The 20,929-nt window shown below is 41.3% G+C and overlaps 1 protein-coding gene across 8 annotated transcripts in view; it reads left to right on the top strand.

The window, feature by feature from the left end:
* The window catches only part of Lrch3 (leucine rich repeats and calponin homology domain containing 3), a 99,789-nt gene that overhangs the window by 65,788 nt on the left and 13,072 nt on the right, over positions 1-20,929 (top strand). For 2 of the 8 annotated variants that reach the window (XM_055624839.1, XM_055624837.1), the window contains exons 12-19: positions 781-930; positions 4,737-4,787; positions 6,596-6,649; positions 10,175-10,246; positions 13,068-13,116; positions 13,871-13,978; positions 15,564-15,667; positions 16,742-16,879. In XM_055624839.1, the coding sequence (XP_055480814.1) occupies positions 781-930; positions 4,737-4,787; positions 6,596-6,649; positions 10,175-10,246; positions 13,068-13,116; positions 13,871-13,978; positions 15,564-15,667; positions 16,742-16,879 (726 nt within the window). The remainder of the gene's footprint in view (positions 1-780; positions 931-4,736; positions 4,788-6,595; positions 6,650-10,174; positions 10,247-13,067; positions 13,117-13,870; positions 13,979-15,563; positions 15,668-16,741; positions 16,880-20,929) is intronic. The other 6 variants (XM_055624843.1, XM_055624840.1, XM_055624842.1 and 3 more) reach the window with 5 other exon arrangements.

Raw genomic sequence — 20,929 nt, forward strand, 5'->3', positions numbered from 1 at the left:
TGGTTGGTTGGTTGGTTGGTTGGTTGGTTGGTTGGTTGGTTGGTTGGTTGGTTAGTTGGTTGGTTTTTGGAGACAGGGTTTTTCTATGTAGCCTTCGCTGTCCTGGAACTCACTTTGTAGACTAGGCTGGCCTTAAACTCACAGAGATCTGCCTGCCTCTGCCTCCCAAGTGCTGAAATTAAAGGTATGCACCACCACCACCTGGCTTAGGTTTTAGATTTTTGTTGTTTTAATTTTGCTTTTGCTAAGATAAGGTGGCTTTCTTTCAGTTCTTTTATATTTAACATGTATATGTGCATATGTGCTGTGTTCTTTGTGTCTGTGTGTGTGTCTTTGTGTGTGCCTATGCATGTGTGTACCTCAGCATGCATGTAGAGGTGAGAGGACAACTTTGGGGAAGTGGTTCTCTATTCTTCCACAGTGCCAGTTCCTAGTTAAACTCAGGTCAGTAGGTCTTGGTAGCAAAGACCTTTACTGAGCTTTCTTGCCAACCAGGTTTTCTTTAATAATACTTAAACTGCCATTAATTGCCAGATATCTATAAATCTTACTATTTGTGTTCCTGAATAGTTCGTATAGCATGTGTACGTGATGGTTCTGCTTTTGTACATATAAAAGCAGTGTGAGGGGGAAAGATAAACAATAAACATATTTTTTAAAAGTACTACAGTATAAGACTTGAGTGAGTTTTACACTGTAAAGTTCTTTATCTTGATGCAGGCTATTGACGGGTTGACCCTTAGCCCCACTTGCATATCCAAAATGAAACCTCTCTTGCAGCTTTCACATTCAGACGCGGAGCCTCATCAGAGGAGAGAACAGTCGGTTGAGTGCATGCGGAGAGAGGCAGAGCTTGCTGCCCTGCAGTATGAGGAGGAGAAAGGAAGGACCAAGCAGATTCAGAGAGAAGCCGTCTTGGACTTTGTCAGAGTAAGTCCTTTACCATCATTGAAGGACACTTGAAGTTCCAACAGCAAATGTTCATTCACTTTACCAAGACTGTCAGCTATTGTTGCCTCAGTTAAAGGGCTGGTTGTTTTCTCTCATAAGGAATCTTGACTAAAGAGGGTAACTGTCTCCCGTAGTCAAAGCTGTGACTGATTAGAGGCCAATAGATCTTGACCACCTTACTTTGGGGCTGGAGGTTCTTCTAGCTCAGGTGTCATAAGGATCATGGAAGTGGCAGTGCCATGGAAATGCTAAACCATTGTCATCCAGATTTACCTCCAGCTTTTTCATATAGCAAGCATACCATTTGTTGAGAGGCTACCAGGCTCCATTCTTCCATGGTCTTTGATTCCTTCCTTCCTTCCTGTTTCCATACCTACTCAGCTGGGATAGCTCTGTTATTATTTGTTGATATTTTATGGTTTCTTTAGTGCAGTCTTAGTACTATGAAAAACAAAATTTTGATTATATGGTTTGTTGTTTCATTTTGAAGTCATTTGGAATTTTCTCCATAATTAAGTATTTATAATTTTGTTCACTTATTGTCTCTCCCATTCATTTGCAAATTTCAAGACAGGAACGATGTCTGTTTTCACTTACTAGAACTTAGCAGGTTAGAGTCTGTAGAAAAACTCAGAGATTCTTGTTGAATGAGTCACTCTTCCTGTAAGTTTCTCACTTGTGTTTTGGGATTTTAGACCACGATCATCTTTTGAAAGTATTCTATGCATTTTTGTTTTACTGTTTTATGTGATGAATTCTTCATGTATATTTGTGTGTGTGTGTGTGTGTGTGTGTGTGTGTGTGTGTGTGCGCGCGCGTGTGTGTGTGATGTATGGATGGATGTAAAAAGGTATCAGACCCTGTGGAACAGAGTTGTAAGCCACCATGTGGGTGCTGGGAACTAGAGCCGGGTACTCTGCAAGAGCACCAAGTGCTCTTAACCAGTGAGCCATCTCTCCAGCCCTGTATTCATCTGTTTTTCCCCGGCTATTTCAATCCTGCAGTAACGATGGTCCTTCTCCTCATTGGAGTCTTCTTCACCTAACGTGTTACTGCCTGTTGTTTCTGTCAGACCATAAAAAAAATTTGTCCAGTGACAAAAGCTAGAATCAGTGCTCCTAGAACACGTTTAGAGGTCTGAAAAGTGATCTCAGCCAGCTTTCACCTCCCAGGCCTCTCTCCTCTCTACCCCGAGGTGGCTCCTCCTTTTGTGCCTTCTTCTCTCTGAGGATGTAAGTCACTAACATGTCTGTTTTATCACACTCTTACCTCCTGTCGTGGTTTTGCTTAAATCATCTATAAGCATTCACTATTTCTCCTAATTTGTCAAACATTGCCCTGTTCCTTAAGTCTTTATTACCAAATAAAGACTTTTAAGACATAGTTAAGACTTTCTGTCCATTTGTTTTATATTTATAATAGGGAAGATGAGAGTGTTGTGTTACACAGATGCAGTTGCACGTGACAGAAACGAAGCAGCAGACCCACACATGGGAGGTCAGTTGTCATGGTAGAAGGCAAACCTAGATTTCCTAAAGCCTCACTTGATTCATTTGTTCATTCCCTGATCTGATAAGACTTGAGGGAGTGCTGGTGATATGCCTGTAAAGGTAAATAAAATCAGGCACAACTTAAGCCTTGTCAGGAAATGGTGAATACAGAAGTAAAAGAAAAAAACCTGGAATGAAAGCAGAGAAGCAGCTAGAGAACATGTCATCAGAACTGACCTCAGCAGGACATGATGCGGTACTCTAGGAATGGACTGAGGGTGGCTTCCTTTAGGTTGAGAGAATGTGTAGTTTGGGAGCTAGGAATGTTCTTCCATAACTTACACACTTGACGTAATGGCACTTGAGGAAAATAGCAGCTAGTGTATGTAGAGTTTGCATTGAAGATAGCAAAAACTAGTGAATTGAGATGGTGAAGACAGCAATGGCAAGAATCATCCTTCTTAAATTTATTGAGTGCTTTCTGAGTACCAAACATTGTTTTAAGCATCCCCTTTTCTTTCTTTCTCCCCTCCCTCTTTCTCTCTGTTCATTTGATCTTTTCAAAAGTCCTATAAAAAGAATTACCATTATCCTCTTTTTATTCATCAGAAAACTAAGGTGCATGAAGGAAAATACATTGCCTAAAGCTATATTTCAGTGCTCAGCTAGTAACAGAGTGGGGATTCTAATAAAGCTAGCTAGCTTTCCAGACCCTACTCTGACCAGACTGCTATGTGGCCTCAGGTAATCCATAGAATAACGTACCTCAGGTCCTATTGTTAGCTCGTTTAGCTGCCTTCTGTAGAAGCTTACCAGCTAGCAGGAGGTAAAGAATCATTAATCTATTATGCAGGAGAAAGAAATTGTAAGTTCTTAGGAGAAGAGCATGAGAAGAAAGATTCTTCTGAAAAACCCATCCACTCATGTTAGAACAGTTTGGGAAGGAACAAAAGGAGAAAGTGGTATGGAAAGTAGTTGCAGTAATTAGGCTGGTATAGAATGAAGGTGTGTCCTCTAAGTTTAGTTGGCAGTGTGGCCAGGGAGAATTGGAAGCATCTGAGTTGTATCTGCCTGTGGCACTGTGCTATCCTGAGCTGTTCTGTGCCCTCCCATATGGACGATATTGAAAATATCTATTATTAATTTTAATGTTACCATGGCAGGTATCCTTTGTTAATTAAGTATATGGGGAATTTCTAAATCGATGAGCACTAAACAATAAATTATTGAAGATAAGGTTCAAAGAAAGAAAAAAGGAAGAGAGAGCAATAGAGATGGACCCAAAGCAAGGTTGGGATTAATGAGAGTCCAGCTTAGGTTTGTGAAAGCAAAGAGGAGGTAGAGTCAGAAGACAAATGTAAATCTCAGCTACACTACTTACCATCTTAATGCTTCACACCCTGTTTTCTCATCTCTAAATGAAGATGATCATGATATCTGTCTCTTACAGGGTGAGAAAATCACTTGAGATCCTCATGAGAATATCATCCCGGGGCTGTAGCTCAGTGGAGAAGTACGCAGGCGTGGGCCCTGGATTCCACCCCTAGCACTGCTTAACCAAGTGTGCTGCTGCACACCTGTAATCTTAGCGCAGGGAAGATAGAGGCAGGGATGTCAGAGTGCAGCTCGTCCTCGTTACCTAACAAGTTTGAGACCAGCCTGGGTTACATGAGACCCTGTCTCAAAAAAAGGAAGAAGAAAAAAAAGCTAGGCATGGTGGAACACACGTTTATTCTCAGCATCTGGGGGGGCACAGGCAGGTGAATCTGTATGAGTTCAGGGTCAGCCAGATCTCTACAGTGAGTTCTAGGACAGCCAGGGATACACAGAGAAACCCTGTCTTGAAAAACAAAAAAGGGAGGGAGGGACTGAGGGAAAAAGAAATTATAAATTTGCTTTTGAATATTGAATGTGAAATGTCATTGGTCTGAATTGAGTTTCTGTGTACATTTGAAAATACTTGTGTGGGATCAGGCTTAAAGAGTAAACAAACAAACCTTGAGATTTGTCCAACAGAAGCTAACTGATATGATATGTAAAGCCATTTGGGAGAATGAGTTCATGAGAGAGTATTCACATGATAAGTGTAGGGTTTTTTTTTTCTGTTAATGCTTATAGAAATATGATAGTATAGTTTATTGCTGTTCTTCATTTAACCTAAAATGTTTAAGACAGGAGTTTACTCACTTTAACTAGTAAATACAAGAAATAAATTGATGTGACTCATTTAATTAAATGGAATGTGTAAGTTCCAGGGTTGCGATTCTAACTAGCTTTCTCTTTCTGGGCATATAGCAAAAAGCATCACAAAGTCCACAGAGGCAGCAAGCCCCTGGAGATGGTGAGGTAAGTCCATATCATTACTTTTTCTTGGAATTTATTATTTTTGCAATGAAAATGAAATGTCTGGCATGTGGTTATATTTTCAGTGATCAAATGTTTAAATGATCAAAAAGTGGTTTTTGGCTCGTGGAGTGGACACATGCCCATTGTCCCGTCACCTGAAGGCAGAGGCAAGAGGTTAAAGAGTGCAAAGCCAGCCTATGCTACATAGTGAATTCTGGGCTAGCCAGAGCTATAGAGAGAAACTCTGATCTCAAACCAACCTGCTCCCCCAAATTTTCTTCCCCCCCACCACAAAATTCCACATATTAAGGGGAAAAGGTACAGGATAAGGAAGGAGATTATGAGAATACACAGGTAAAGGTTGCATATCCAGCCATCTAGAGACTATTACATCCCCTTCCTCAGCTGCCCTGTGGATCATCTTTTGCAGGTGAATGGTTTTGGTGTTCAACCAGAGAAACTGTAGCATTCTAGCCTCTGCTTAGTTCCTTGTTCTAACTCATATATGTTAGTTTATGTTAGTTTTGGATTAACCAGTACATTTTCATTACAAATAAATATTTGAAATTAATTGCTTAAAGTGTTTAAATGTTATTGGTCTGCTAAAATGAAGATTACCAAATAAATGTTATTTTAGTATAGTTGACTTTCTTATTGACCAGTTTCCCTTATTTTCAACTCCTATATTTTCAATATATGATTATTGCTTTATTTGACTTTTCAATTTGAATTGTATTTGAAAATAAACCTAATGTAAGTGGGACAAGATGGCTCATGAAGTCAGAGCTCTTTCTGCTGAACTTGGTGGAAAATGACAGGTGCCCCCCAGTGGTTGTCGTGGGACCTCCACATGTGTGCTGTGGCGCGTGCACACGGCGAGCACACACTAAACAACAAATAAACGACAGCCAAGTGTGGAGCTTCTCACAGTACATTGTTTCTGAAGTATAAGCTTTTTTTTTTTTAAGTATTTATTTTATGTACATGAGTGGTTTGTCTTCACACATGCCAGAAGAAAGAATCAGATCTCATTATAGATGTTTGTGAGCCTCCGTGAGGGTGCTGGGAATTGAACTCAGGACCTCTGGAAGAGCAGCCAGAGCTCTTAACCACCGAGCCATGTCTCCAGCCTGAAGCACAAGTTCTTAGTAACTGCTCTGCTTTACTTTTGTGTAAGTACTCAGCATGAGACCTAGGCATCACTCGTGTGTTTCAGTTGTCCTTTCTTCACAGAGTGATAATTATACAAACTTTTTTTTTTTTTGAGATGATGTGTCATGTTTGAGCCCAACCAGAACTCAAAACTCGCTTGAATTCCTGCTCGTCCTGCCCCCGCTTCCCAAGTACCGTGTGCCAACGCACCGGCTAACATTTCCGTAACTGTCTGAGAAAGGCAATGAAACAATGCCTAGACCACAATGCCTAGACCAGAATTCATGACTTGCAGGTTTACTTTTAATTTGTCATTGGTTTGCAAAGTGACCACAGATTGTTTGTGCTGCGGCAGCACCAGTCCCTTAGCGCTGTTTTTTGGGGGGCAGAGCCATCCCTGTTGTGCCTGAGCTTTGGAAGGTGTGCAGGCAGGAAGGCCACGCTGGCAGTTAAGGTCTCCAGGAGGAAGTCAGTCCTCGTAATCAACCTACTGCCTGTGATGGTGCATGAACGGCAGGGGAATATGGTCCCGTGTGTCAGCAGCTCTGGAAATGTGCCTTCATGCGTTGCTTTCCTATGTATGTCCTTGTGAAATGTGTCCTTGTGAAATGTACATTGTTTGTTTTGACATTGCTTCGTTTTCTTCACCTTCCCAGTGTCCCTTCCCATCCAGAAGGTCTCAGCACACTGACGATAGTGCCTTGTTAGTGGTAAGAATGTGAAAATGGAGTTTACATGTCGTTTTCAGAGTAGTTGTGTGCATTTCAGTCAGAATTGAGGTATGTGCCATAAAACATGATGGGCACATTGCTAAATGCTGTTCAAATAGCCAGGGCTGCCTCCCTTGGTTAACTTGTGATCTATCCAGCCTTCCAGAGTTTGCCGCATGCATCTCTCCAGTGCTCCCACCGGAAAACATCTGCACTGAGAACCTTGCTGGCTTTGTATGTGATGAGACATATGTGATAATTACTTTTTAAAATGTCTTTTCTAATTTTGAGGGCACCTTGTTAATTCATTTGGCTCCTGAGTCGCTCCTGAGTGTCAAGTGGATTGCTGTACTCCCAGACAGTAATTATATGTGACAAGCTAGTTTGCTGTGTATTTGTTTGTTGTTGTTTTTGTTTTTACCGACTGTCCTCCCTCCTTCTTGCAAATACAAGCAATGTAACATGTGCACGCTGGCACTGGTTGGAGAAATAGTGACAAAAGTTTCGCTTACAAACTTGAAATTCGAATACTCGCATTTTACTCTTAATCAGGAGCATTAGCTGGAGTGCTGGCTCCTAATGGTTTTGAATACTACTGTACTTTCCTGCCTATTGCTTCATCCACCTAAAGTGAATTAGCATGAAGCCTTTATTTAAAGTTTTTCTGAGGGCTGGAGAGATGGCTCAGTGGATAAGAACACTGCTTACTCTTCCAGAGGTCCTAAGTTCAAATCCTGGCAACCAGCTGGTGGCTCACAACCATCTGTAATGTGATCTGGTGCCCTCTTCTGTCCCACAGGTGTACATGCAGATAGAGCCCTCATATACATAAATAAATAAATCTTTTACTTTTTTTGATTGGTCTTGGAAGAGAATTTTAACCATTTATAAAATTGCTTTTCCCATCATGTTTTATGCTACTAATTTTATAGGTTTTTAAATTTTTATATTCAAAAGTTTCATGTCTGTAGTAACTCCTCTCCTAAGTGCTAGAAACTGCCATCTTGTGTGCTGTGTGAATTATAGGCTTTAGTGTGAGGCTCTTACAATATAACTTAAACATTGTTGCTCAGATTTCCTTGTATGTCTACAGCTTTCATTTCTGTTAAAATGGATAAAGTACATATTAACTGCATAGTCTTAAAAGTAGCTATGAAGCCCAGCCTCTGAAGTATTAGCAGAAATTAACTACTACAAGGAATGAAAGCTTAATTTATATAAGAAATACTGACGGTTTCTGATTCTAGTCAGTTAGTTATTTCACTCAGTTCTCACAGCAATCTTAAAAATTAAGGTTAAACTTACTACTAATAATTTACTGTGGCTTGACTAAGGTCACAAGCTTGGTAGGTCCTGTTAAGAGCTGGGGGTTTGTGGGGCTAGAGAGATGATGGCTCAGAGGTCCGTTCTTCCAAAGGTCCTGAGTTCAATTCCCAGCAACCACATGGTGGCTCACAACCATCTATAATAAAATCTGGGGCCTTCTCCTGGTATGCAGGCACACATGCAGGCAGAATATTGTATAAATAATAAATAAATATTTAAAAAAAAAAAAAAGAGCTGGGTTTGATTCTAGACCAGGCTAATGCAAGGCCTGTAGTAAATACTCAATGCTGGATTGCCTTCTGTTCTGAAATTGAAGGCACGATAGGAAACCAGAGGTGAGATCTAATAACACATAGAGTGAGTAATTAAAGTCTGAGTGTTCAAATGTTTTTATCAAAATAAAAATAGAATTTGGGAAAACAACAATAGCAAAATACCCTTAGCATGAAATTTGAACTACATTGTCAAAATTTCTCAGAACTGTTCTTCGCAGGGTTCATTTCATACTGTTCTTACAGTCTAAATTTTTAAAATATAACCTGAGTTGAAGCCTTTGTGTGCTTTGGCTACTCTGTCTCCATCCTTGTCTCTCGGCTCCCTCTGAATCATCCTTCTCCTCCTCCTTCTTTCTTCTTCTCCTTCTCCTTCTTTCTTCTTCTTCTCCTTGTTCTTCAACTATAAAAACCTGTTCTCAGAATTTTAACTGCTCTTCTCTCTGCATGGACTCTTTACTGTCTGCCTACTCCTTGATTGATTTGTACTCATTTATGACGGGTCTGCCTAAGCATCATATCTTTAAAATGGCTTTTCTGGGCTGGAGAGATGGCTCAGCAGTTAAGACCACTTGCTGCTCTTGCAGACAATTTAGGTTCAGTTCCCAGCACCCACTGGTGGCTCACAACTCTATGTGACTTCACTACCAAGGAATCCAGTGCCCTCCTCTGACCTTCAGAAGGCAATGGGGACAAACATGGTGCATATTGTGGATACAAATAAAGATTGAGGCAAAACACTCAAAGATCATTGTGTATGTAGAGAGTGGGGGGGGGACTGTTTCGGTGGGTAAAATACTTGCCTTGCATGAATAAAGACCTGTATTTGATTCCAGCATTCACTTTAAAAGTCAGGTATGGTGGTACACACTTGTAATTCTAGTATTGGGGACCATGTACAGGTGGATCCCTCGGGGTCGCTGGATAACTAGCCTAGCCTACTTGACAAACTCTCATGAATAAAGTACCTGCTATGCAAGTGTGAAGACCTGAGTTTGAATCCCTAGAACCTACATCATGCTGGGTACAGTATCGTGTCTGTAATCCCTGTGCTCCTGCAGTGAGAGTGATGCAGGCAGACTCTGTAACTCACTAAGCAGCAGCAGATGACAAAGAGACCCTGTCTCAACAGGTGGGTGGTGAGGATCAAAACCCAGGTTGTCTGTCCATTCATTCCACATATGTATCATGGTGCCCAGACTGCCCCCCAAACAAATGTTTACATACATACGCTTCATACACATGTAAGATTGTTTTTTAAGATAAAAGAATCAAATAAAAGTAAAATTACACTTTATCCTCTTAGAAATTCTGGTCTTTTGGGATTTCATAGAAGCAGAGATGAAATGCAAGGTCATCTTTACAGTATGAAGCAGAATCCTCATGATCTTATTCCTCTCCAATATAACTTGGATTAATATTTTAAAAATATTTTTTATTTATGCTAGTCCTGTTTGGTTAAAAATAAATTCGCTGACAGTATTTATTTTCCATTTCACAGAACAATAGAAGATACATTAGTTTCAAAGCTATTTTGCTAAAGTCATAGGTGTCTTAAGTTTTATTTCCATATGAAATAATTTTTATATACCTCTTTTTTTGTATTTTGGGGAAACATAAGTTCTGAAACATTCACTTGTCTTTTTATTTTCTGTGATTTATTAGCAGCTATAGCACTAGAAAATGCCTCTTGATTCTTGGTTAATGTAGTCTGAGGCCTTAAGAGTATTTGAATTCTACAGGTAGAAAAATTCTGTTGAGTCAATGATTCCATGATGCATTTCCCCCTCTCTTCTGTTAGCACCTTAGTAAACAATTCAGGCTTGTTGACGACCTTCCCTGTGCTAATTTTACTGCTCAGCTCTGCCTGCCATTTGCTAACTCAGATGCTGCCTTCTGTTTCTTCTCTTCTTTACTTGAAATTTAGTCGCTGTCAGGGTTGGATCGAGTGAGCTGCGTGGCTACCCTGCCTCATTCTTCTGCCTTCACACCTCTTAAGGTATCTCTTGTTGCATTAATGCACCAGGAAATTCCGGGAGGAGGCTGAGGGTATGCAAAGGGGTCTTAAATTTCAATGTATTGGTATAACAGCAAGCCATTCTCAGGGATCACATGAAATATACCTAAGGTTATGAAAGTACTTGTGTTAGCACAAGTTTCACCATCTTTTCAATAGTTATTCCTCCAGGCATAGTAAATGTTGCAAGATGAACTTCACATTTGATAAAGTAGACTTAAAACGTTTTCCAGAAAGTGTGCCTCCCTTCCATACCAATCTGAGTTTGGAACATGAAAACAGCGGCTTTCTTTAGTCTCAGAGGGAAGTTTCTTGACTCTGAAGCCAGAACCACGTGGCTGAAGCTTGCTGCTTTCTGGAACTGGAATATGGCCTTCTTGTTCAATTATGTCTTTACTAGCTTTCTGTTTTCACTCCCTAAGCTTGGCTGTCCTGGAAAGTAGAACAGGCTGGCCTTGAACTCAGAGACCTGCATGCTAACAGAGTCTATAGGATAGACTCTCTTGTAGTTCACTCTTTTGAAGAGTGTTTTGATAAAATGCAACAAGCTTAGGAAGGAAAAACACAAAATGTATGGTTCAAGGGGTAAAGGGGTACCAGGAAGTGGAATGGGGCTAAATCCTGTGTTCAAGAAGATAAATAGATTAAATGTATTAAATGGAATTAAGGGAGTGGTAACCTCGGGCAAGATCTTACCCAGCTAAGCTTCTATCTTATAAAGAGCAATTAAAGAAAAGCTTAGGTCCAGGCTTGGAGGTACATGCCTTTAATCACAGTGTTTCAAAAGAGTGAACTACAAGAGAGCCTATCCTAGGCTCTTTGGAGATTTCCTTTGCCAGTGCAGTTAATCTAAATCTCTTCAGTTTAGCTTTCAGTAGACTCTTTGGACAAGAGAAAAGCAGCCACATTTTCCACCAAAATATCACAAGAACAAATCTCTAGGCAACATAGTAAAACTCTTCTCCTTCTCCTCAGGCCCTCACAGTGCAAATCACCCTTAATACCATTGTCTTACATACTTCTACCAGTATGGCCCACGAAGCCCCACTTAAAGGCATTCCACTGCTTTCATTAGCCAAAGCCCCAAAAACTACATTCTTCAAAACAAAAGCATGGTCATGTCTATCACAGCAATACCCCACTCCTGGTATCAACTTCTGTCTTAGGGTTTCATTGCTATGAAGAGACACCATGACCACACCAACTCTTATAAAGGAAAATATTTAATTAGGGCTGGTATATAGTTTCAGAGGTTTAGTTCATTATCATCATGGCAGGAAGCATGCATGCAGACGTGGTGCTAGAGAAGAGTTTTACATCTTGATCTGAAAGAAGCAGAAGAGAACTGTGATTTATACTGGGAGGAGCTTGAGCGTACATATGACCTCAAAGCCCGCCCCTAGAATAAAACACTTCCTCCAACAAGGCCACATCTTTTAATAGTGTCACGCCCTGTGCCCACACATTTAAACACATGAGTCTGTGGGGGCCATACCTATTCAGAACACCAGTTATGGAGATGTGTTCCTCAGTTTTGCACTTGTATAGGTTCTTGATATTGGCCTTCAGAGCTGTCTGTGAACTATTGACCATGCTTAATGTGTCCTCTTTGGCATCAGGAAGAGTCATGGCCAACTGGATTCATGTGCAACAGGATAAACAAGCTAGAACTTGGATTTATCCCAAACTGCAATTCTAGGACATCCTGTCCCTTCTATGCTTTCAGGATCGCCACACCAACATTACAGCTCCCACTAACTGTCATTTGGGTTGGTGTTGAACGTTCTGGTCAGAGTCGGGTTGTCTTCAAATAGGTGATGTCTAGCTGTAGAGCCCATAGTGACCAGCAGGCAGGTTCCATTGTCACCAGTTGTGTTTGGACACAGAAGAATTTGTGCACACATGAGATGACAAGGATCTTGGCTGCGCAGTAGATAGGAAAGTACAATTTTCTTTTCTAAGTAACTGAGCTGTGTTTCCTTTTTGCAGATAAACTTTATATTCTTTAGCTAGTTCTTGCTCCGTATTTATACTTTTGCCAGTGAGTTAAAGTGCTAGGACTTGGCCAGGTGTTGTGCACGTCCCCAACCCCAGAACTCAGGTGGCAGACAGATCTGTTAAGTTTGAGGACAGCCTGATCTACATAGAGTTCCAGGAAAGCTGGAATTACATAGAAAGACCTTGTCAAATAACACCAAAAGGAAAATATTAGTACTCAAAAATACATGTAATTTTCTGTGTGTGCATATGTACATGCAAGGGTGCATGTATAACGTGGATTGAACTCAACACTGTACAGAAGCCATCTACCACTAAGCTAGACCTCAACAATTATCTATCATGTTTTAAATATATTTTTCACAAAAATCAAGAAATGGTACTCACCAGCCGATAGTAGCACACACCTTTAATCCCAGCACTCGGGAGGCAGAAGCAGGTGGGTCTCTCTGAGTTTGAGGAGTTCTAGGACAGCCAGGGGTACACAGAGACACCCTATCTTGAAAACAAAACAAACAAAAAAGTAAAATTTTTCTTTCCATTATATCTTCCAATAATTGTTTTGCCTTAGAATGTCCTGCTTTTTCACAGTGTTTAGGAGGTCACTCAGATCTTTAAAGAATGCACTATATAAACAAGGAAAAGTTTTGTCTTTTTTAAGAAAAAGTTCAAAATCAGTCAGTTTTACTGAGCTTTCATTTCTAGACTTATTTTTGAAGGAAAAGTGTGCGGCTTTCTTATGTTTCTGAAATGTGGAAACTGACCTTTCTTGAGTAGTAACTACTGTGTATCTGCTTCTCCACAGAGTGACAACAGAGTTAATGCCACGTCAAGCTTTCCTACAACAGAGACAGGTAAAAGACATAAAAGTGGTGTATCTAATGTTTTGGGGGAGTCTGGGAGAGAGAAACAGAATCTTGTCATGTAACCCAGGCTAGCCAGAACTAATGGTTCTCCTGCCTCATCCTGTGGTCATACTCTTTATCAGGTTCCCTCTCTGTCTGTCTCTGTCTCTGTCTCTCTCTCTTTCTCCTCTTTCTGTTTGTGGTGGGGGGCAGAGATGAAAGTCTGGTGTGGCCCACGCTGGCCTGAAACTTGGAGTAAAGATAAGGAATATTCTGATTCTCCTGCTTGTGCCTCCAGCTCCAGCATGTGGCTCTGCCATCATGCCTAGTTTCTATAGTGCTGAGAGCACACTGATCCAACCCAGGACTTCATGAATGCTAGACAAGCACCCTACTAACTGAGCTACAGCCCCAGCTCCTCTTTATCAGAATTTCTTTTTCACTAGCTGTCCGTATGATAAGGAAAAAAGAATAGGAATTAGCAGGGATATAGGTTTGTAAGAGACTAAGTTCAGTGTATTAACTTTTAGTTACATTTGTTGATAAACTAAAAATAACAGAATTTTTAAAATAAACAAGCAGCTTTATTTTTATACATGAGAGTTTTTCATTAATTAATAGAATCATCATTTTATATCATTGCCATGTTTGATTTGATTTTTGTTATGTGCTATTTAGTGGACTTTTGTGACATTTGTCTGTATCATCTTTGATTTGCTTTCCATCTCCTTTAACATCATCTTGCTTTTCCATGCTGATATAGTCCATCATTCCCCTGCATATTCTTTTCCTGCTGCTACCCAGAGAAATCAGCCCCAGCGCCCTGAAAGCTTCCTTTTCCGAGCTGCTGTTAGGGCAGAAACTAATAAAGGTAAGTGGTGGTGATTTTAAAGGCATGGCAAAGTGGGGATGGCCATACACAGTGACTCTGACATGCTTTTCAGCTGCATACCTAGCCATCATCTTGGCAAAAATATTAACTGTGCTGGTGTCTGGGACCTCACTAACATTAAGTCAGGAGCATCTTGGTTTTTTGGTTTGGGTTAGAAACTTTCTTAGTACCACATAAAACATATTTTGTAATGTTTCAGCTATGCATGATGGTATATGCCTATAATCCCTACATTTAGGAGGCTGAGGCACAACTGATTTTAAGGCTAGCCTTAGGCTGCATTTGAAGATCCTATCTCAAAAGCTAAAACTAAAAAACAGATTGAACAAGTAAAATGCTTTTTCAACTAGAGAACATTCTTCTCTTATTATAAACTCTTTCTCAGATCTTTCTGTATCAATACACTGTTGAACATTAGTATACCTATTATCAGCAGTTAATACTTTGAGAAACACGCATGTGTATAGAACAAAAGACAAGTACAAAAACATTCACAGCAACCATTTTTATAATGGCACCAAGTGGAATGCTCACAGGAGAAAGGGGATAAACCATGGTGTGTCTTACAATGAAATGTGATGAAAATGATACATACAATGATATTCATATATCTAGTATATACAGTACTGATAAATACATTTATAATGTTCATCAAAAATACATACAATATGGTTTAATTTATAGAAAAAAATTCAAAAATGGACAAAATAAATCTATGTTGTTCAGGTGAGGATATTGGTGCCCTTAGGGTTCAGTGGGCAGAGAATATTCAAGAGGCTTTGAGATATGGATAAATTTCACTTATAGCACTTAGCCATTTCATTTTGTGAGGATAATTTATTAGCCTTTGTTTAGAACTGTGTAATTTTCCACATATGTGGTATTTTTTTAATAAAAGCATTTATAAATGGATGTAACTCAAACTAGAATGTTAAAATGTTCTGCCATTATAATTGTTTGTCTAAATTTCCAGCTGGTGCTTTAGCTACTTGTCCAGCCCAAAGCCCATTTCAATTTACTCAATAAGCCTATTTTCTTTCTTATAATAATGATGCTTTTTGAAAGTACCTTTATTGTTTTACTTTATGTGGACGGGTGTTTTGCATGCCTGTATGTCTGTCCACCACATGCATGAGGAGGTCAGAGTAAGGCACTGAACCCCCTAGCACTGGAGTTACAGATGCTTGTGTGCTGCCGTGTAGGTGCTGGAACCAAACCTGAGTCATCTTCTTTTTGTTTGGTTTGGTTTTGATTTTTGGTTTTTCAAGACAGGGTTACTCTGTGTACTCCTGTTCATCCTGGAACTCCCTCTGCAGACCCGGCTGGCCTCTAACTCAGAGATCCACCTGCCTCTGCTTCCCAAGTGCTGGGATTAAGGTGTGCACCACCACACCTGGCCAAACCTGGGTCTTCTATCTACAAGATCAACAAAAAGCAAGTTCTCTTCAGCACTGGTCCACCTCTCCAATCCCCAGTGAAAATGCTGTACTGGCAAGGAAGCTCGCCAGACAAACGTGTTTCCCCAGCACTGGCGGTTGACCTCCCCACCTCATGTCTTTTCCAGGCCGTGCTTCACCCCTTCCGTCTGCTGCGCCTGCCGCTGATCCTACGGCTCCTGGGACAAGACAGAGAGAAGAAGAGCTGAAACTAATAGATCAACTACGGAAAGTGTGTACATTACCTCTGCATTTGAGCTTTGGCAGTGGCACTGCTGTAGGCCATGTCCCTTAGGTCACATGCTCACCTGGTCTGTCATTATCATAAAGTCAATCATGTCTACTGGATACATACACTGTATGCACCTTGTGATGAGTGTAAAACAGAGTTCACCAGGGAGGAAATTCCTTTGAACTTTTTATTGAGAAAATTGGATGAATAATTGGAGAAGTTCACTTCATAGCCATGCTCATTTTCATTTTTTCCCACTTCTGTTTTTCATCGTGTCAAAAGGCACTCTGAGAAAAGCAGTTACAGTGTGTGAGGGCCAGGCCTGGTGGTCCGCCAGTGCAGCCTCAGTAATGTGAGGGAGCAGGGTGGTCACTAGTGTGAGATCAGACTGTGCTGCACATCGAGACCCTTTCTTAAAAGAGAGGGAGTGTGTGTGCCTGTGCACATTCTCAAACTGAACGTACATGTTGATGGATTGGCTGTCTTTTTTCTGAATCAAACAAGAATTCAGTTTGGGTTCATGTTTTTGTTTAGACCAGTTCTCCCTGTGTAACTCAGGCTAGCCTTGAACTCTCCGTCTTTCTCCTTTTGCCTCTGTAGTCTGGAATTACAAGCACTGACTACCATATCGGGACTTAGTGGTTTCCTGAATCATTAAATTAGAGTAATTTCTTTTGTGCTTTTAATGCACTGTGACCTGGCTGTGGTGCATACATGTCATCACTATAGGTTACTGACTTCAGTTAGAAGAAAAATGGGGACTGTGGTACCTAAGTTAGTTTCTTTTCTCCTGGAGTTTGTTTTGCTTTGATTTTTGTTTTTTATTTTTGTTTTGAGACAAGGTCTTACTTTATGGCCCTGGCCAGCGTGGAACTCACTGTGTACCCCAGACTGACCTTAAATTTTCTGTAATTCTTCTGCTGCCCTAGCCTCCTAAATGCTGGGATTACAGGCATATGCCATCATGTCCAGCTTTTTTCAGGATTTCTAACTACATACATTCCATTGTCTTGTCTTTATATCCTATACAGTAATTACCTTTCAACTAATGCATGACATTTCCTGTCTTTGCAGCATATTGAGTACCGGTTAAAAGTATCTTTGCCCTGTGATCTTGGAGCAGCTCTGACTGATGGTGTTGTACTTTGCCACTTGGCCAATCACGTTCGGCCTCGATCTGTCCCAAGCATTCATGTCCCATCTCCAGCTGTGGTAAGTTGTAGTACCAGTCAGCATTGACTATTCATCAGAAGCTTTTCAATTCAGTGTTGTCATTGTGCTAGAGGTAGCAATGCAGATACCAAGGGTCTGATCCTCGCCTTCTTGTTCTCAACGTTGACTGGAGAAAAAACAGATACATAAATAATAATTTACAGCATGTATTGAATATTGTAAGGGGGTATAAGAAGTGTACTCTGCAGATACCAAAAGGGGACCAGTTAACTCTACCTAGAGAATTCATGAAGCCTTTTGGAGGAGGAGAAATTGCACCAGTTCAGTTATGAAGTATGGGTAGGAATTGGCCAGCCAGCAACTTAAATCAAGGAATTGTTCAGTTATTCAGAATAGATGACACACAGGGTGAATGAGAGGGTGCTGATGGCCATGGATGAAGCTGAAAGGTAGGCCTAGGCTGTGGTTTAGAGGCCTTAAAACATGTCAGGGAGTTAGAGGTTTGTATTAGTGTAAATAGTGGGGACATCTTGAAAGTGCTTGTTGATTATTCAGTAGACATAGCAGCATAGTGCACACTGTTAGAATGTAGGGAGGGCTGGCGAGATGGCTCAGCCAAGAAAGGGTCTTGCCACCGAGCCTCAGAGCCTGGTTTGCAGGCTGATTCAGTGAAGACTGCTCATTTAGAAAGGGCTCTTTGTACTTTTCTGTCCATTTATAGTTAACAATTTGCTGAGCTGACCCCTGACTCCAGGCTGGAGCCAAACTTATAACTTGTGTCTGGCTGCCCTGTTTGCAGAGCCCTGCCAGACTTCTTTGAGTTCATTTCCTGTTTTACCTCTTGTGGAATCAGAAAGTATATCACTAAGAGGCATCCCCTTTAAGTCCAGTCACTTAGGAACCAGTCATTTTAAATCCCAGCTTTTATGCCAGTGTCATGCTGTTGGAAGAAAATTTACACTCACTAAAACAGTGCCATAGGGCTGGAGAATGGCTCGAGAGATTAGAGCTTTCTGCTCTTGCAGAAGACCTGGGCTAGGTCCCAGCACTCACATGGCAGCACTCTACCATCCGTGACTCCAGTTCCAGGGGCCTGACGCCTTCTCCTGAGCCACAGGAAAGAAATCCATCATCATCTAAAGTGGGAAGTCAGGGGATCCAGCCAGGAATAATAGGGACAGTTTTTTTATTGTTGAACCACCTAACTTTCCTTTTTTGGTTCTCAGGGAGGAATTAAGCTATGCTCCGATAGCTGCTCAGCCTTACTGTCTTGGAAGTTGGATCAGGGCCTATAGACATTATCATTTACATTTTTAGTCAACCCCCCCCCCTTTTTTTTTTTTTGGATTTATCTTTTTTTAAGTTTGTGTATGTGTGTATCTGAATATGAGTGATACAAATGAGTTCTGTCCTGGCAGAGTCTTGAAGAAAGTGTCACATCCCCTGCAGCTGGACTCACAAGTAGTTGTGAGGTGTCATGTTGGTACTGGGATTTGAACTCTGGTCCTCTGTGGGGCAATATCCACTCTTATCTTCTGAACCATCTCTTCGGGCCTTAATAGCCTTCTTAAAATGAGTTTGCTTTCCTGAATGTGCTATTAGCTCTTCAGGTATGATTTTAAAAGAGTCTCTTTAATTTTAAGAAAAAGGTTTTTAAGTTTTGTGTGTGTGTGCTTGTGTTTGTGCACCTGGACACGATCCTGAATGAACTCATGTGCATCGTATGCCTGCAGGAGTCCATGGGAGCCAGAAGAGATCATTGGAGTCCCTGGAGCTATCATATGGGTGCTGTGAACCAAACCCATCATTCCAGCCCCATACTTTGGTACATGCCTTTAATCCTAGCACTTGGAAAGTAGAGACAGGTAGATCTCTGTGAGTTCAAGACCAGCCTGGTCAGCTTAGGCCAACCAGGGCTACATAGTGAGACCTTGTCTCAAAAGCAAAAACAAACAAATATAAAAAGATAAAACAAACACATATAAAGTTTTGAGCTGGTGAGACAGCTTAACAGGTAGAGCTAGCCACTAGAGTGTGAGCTAACTCCACCGTTGTCCTCAGACGTCCATGAGTTCCACAGCACACACACCCACGGGCCGTGTAAATACACACACAATGATAATAATAAATGAAAGCTAGAGAAAAAGTTTTAAGGCTCAGCATGATGAGTCATGCCTATAATCCAAGCACTTATGAGTTTGAGGCAGAGGCATCAGGAGCTCAAGGGCGTCCTGGTCTATATAGCAAGTTTGAAATCAGCCTGTGCTACATGAGACCCTGCTTTAAAAATAATAAAGTTTCAATGCCTGAAAAAATGTTTTTAGTTATTTTAAATATCCAGAACTAATTATCTCCTGTTCTTTTCAGTTCAGAACTCATATTCAGTGTAGGCTCTACATTATAAAAATAAGAGACTAGACTGTGTTGCCACAAATCATATGTCAAGCCATTTGAAATTCTGGGAAAACTTTTAGAGATGGTGGGTTCCTCTGAGATTTGCTACTTAAGACGAAACTGATTTCCACAGTCTGGAGTGCGTGCTGGAGAAGCCTGTGTCCTGCTGATGGATAAGCCTTTTATTGATGTTTCCAGAAGAGGTTGTAAACGTGGGAACTGTGGGCTTCTCAGATAACAGAGGTTCTGTGCACTACTTAAACTTGTATCTGAGGATTCCCCTGAAGAGTGGACATATAAGTTGTACAATCATAGAACAGGAGGTGTTATCCCAGTTGTGAAACACTGGCCTTCATTCCCGGACTGTAGTAAACACTGAGGGAGAGGAGGAACTGGAGAGACAGTCTCTCCTCTTCCCTCATCAATTAGAAATCTGTTCTGTGGGGAATACCTCAGGAAATCCATTCTGAGAAATCCCACACATCTGTGTTTTAAGTTGCTACTAGTAGTCCTTATGTGAGAAATATGTACTGAGTGTGCACTTTCTCTCTGTCCTCCCCCACCTTCCCCATATGTCTCCTTCACTCAGTCACTCATTTTTATATGAATTATAAGAAATTGCGTTTGAACTAGCTTCTGTTTGTTTGTTTGTTTGTTTGTTTGTTTTTTCAAGGCAAAGTTTCTCTGTGTAGCTCTGGCTGCCCTGGACTCAATTTGTAGACCAGGCTGGCCTGGAACTCACAGAGATCAGCCTGCTCTGCCTCCCAGAGTGCTGGGATTACAGGCAAGTGCCACTGCCACCACTCCCACCCTCACCACTGCCACCGCCACCTGCCTGAACTGTTTGTAATTAGCAGCATTAGCTTTATCCTTTTTACCCTTGCTTTTGTACGGAAACAGTTTTTCCTTCCTATAGCCAGGTTATGTCAGACCATACTTCTGTGTCAGTATTTCAGAAACATAGGTTTTCCTCTTCGGTAAAACAAAGTGCTCATGGCTTCTCCCTCATAGCATTCTCTCCCAAACTGAGAGCTGGGTCCTGACCAGCCTCGCCAGCCTCCTAGGAAGAAATGCTCCTAAGAAGGAAATATACTTGCTTTTGCTTCCAACCCTGGAAGGCAGAAGGTGAAGCTGACATGTGGAGAGAATTTCAGCTTAGAGAGACACACCAAAGTGAAGCAGTTTGTCCTGTTGGATTTGCATTTTGTGTCTTGTTGTTGTTTGTTTTGGTTTGAGACAGAGTCTCATTGTATAGTCCTGGTAGTCCTAGAACTATATAGACCAGTCTGGCTACGAACTCACAGAAATCCACCTGCATCTACTGCTTGAGTGCTAGTTGTTGTCTCATTTAGCCTAGGCTGCCTTTGAACTCTGACCTCCCTGCCTACACCATCCTCATTCTCGGGTTCCAGGCATGTCTCACTGGTCTGGCCCTGCAGCTTTTCATTTGCAGCGCTGCTGTGAAAGTCAGGCCCTTTGCCCCTTGGCTTCTCCTCCTAGCAGCTGTCTTCCTCGCCCTTCAGTTCAACTTGCCTTTCCCTGGAGCTGAGGAGGCCACACTGCTGCTTGTCTGTGCACACCTTCATTTCCCTGGCGGCGGCAGCCACAGCTGCAGAGGAGCCTGGGCCAGTATGAAGGAGCAGGTGGGGAAACCCAGGGCTGTTCTGCTTCCATCTGTCAGGAAGTGATGATTCC

The sequence above is a fragment of the Psammomys obesus genome, unplaced genomic scaffold (genome assembly GCF_907164565.1).
Source record: "Psammomys obesus unplaced genomic scaffold, mPsaObe1.curated_primary_1811, whole genome shotgun sequence".
NCBI lineage: Eukaryota > Metazoa > Chordata > Mammalia > Rodentia > Muridae > Psammomys > Psammomys obesus.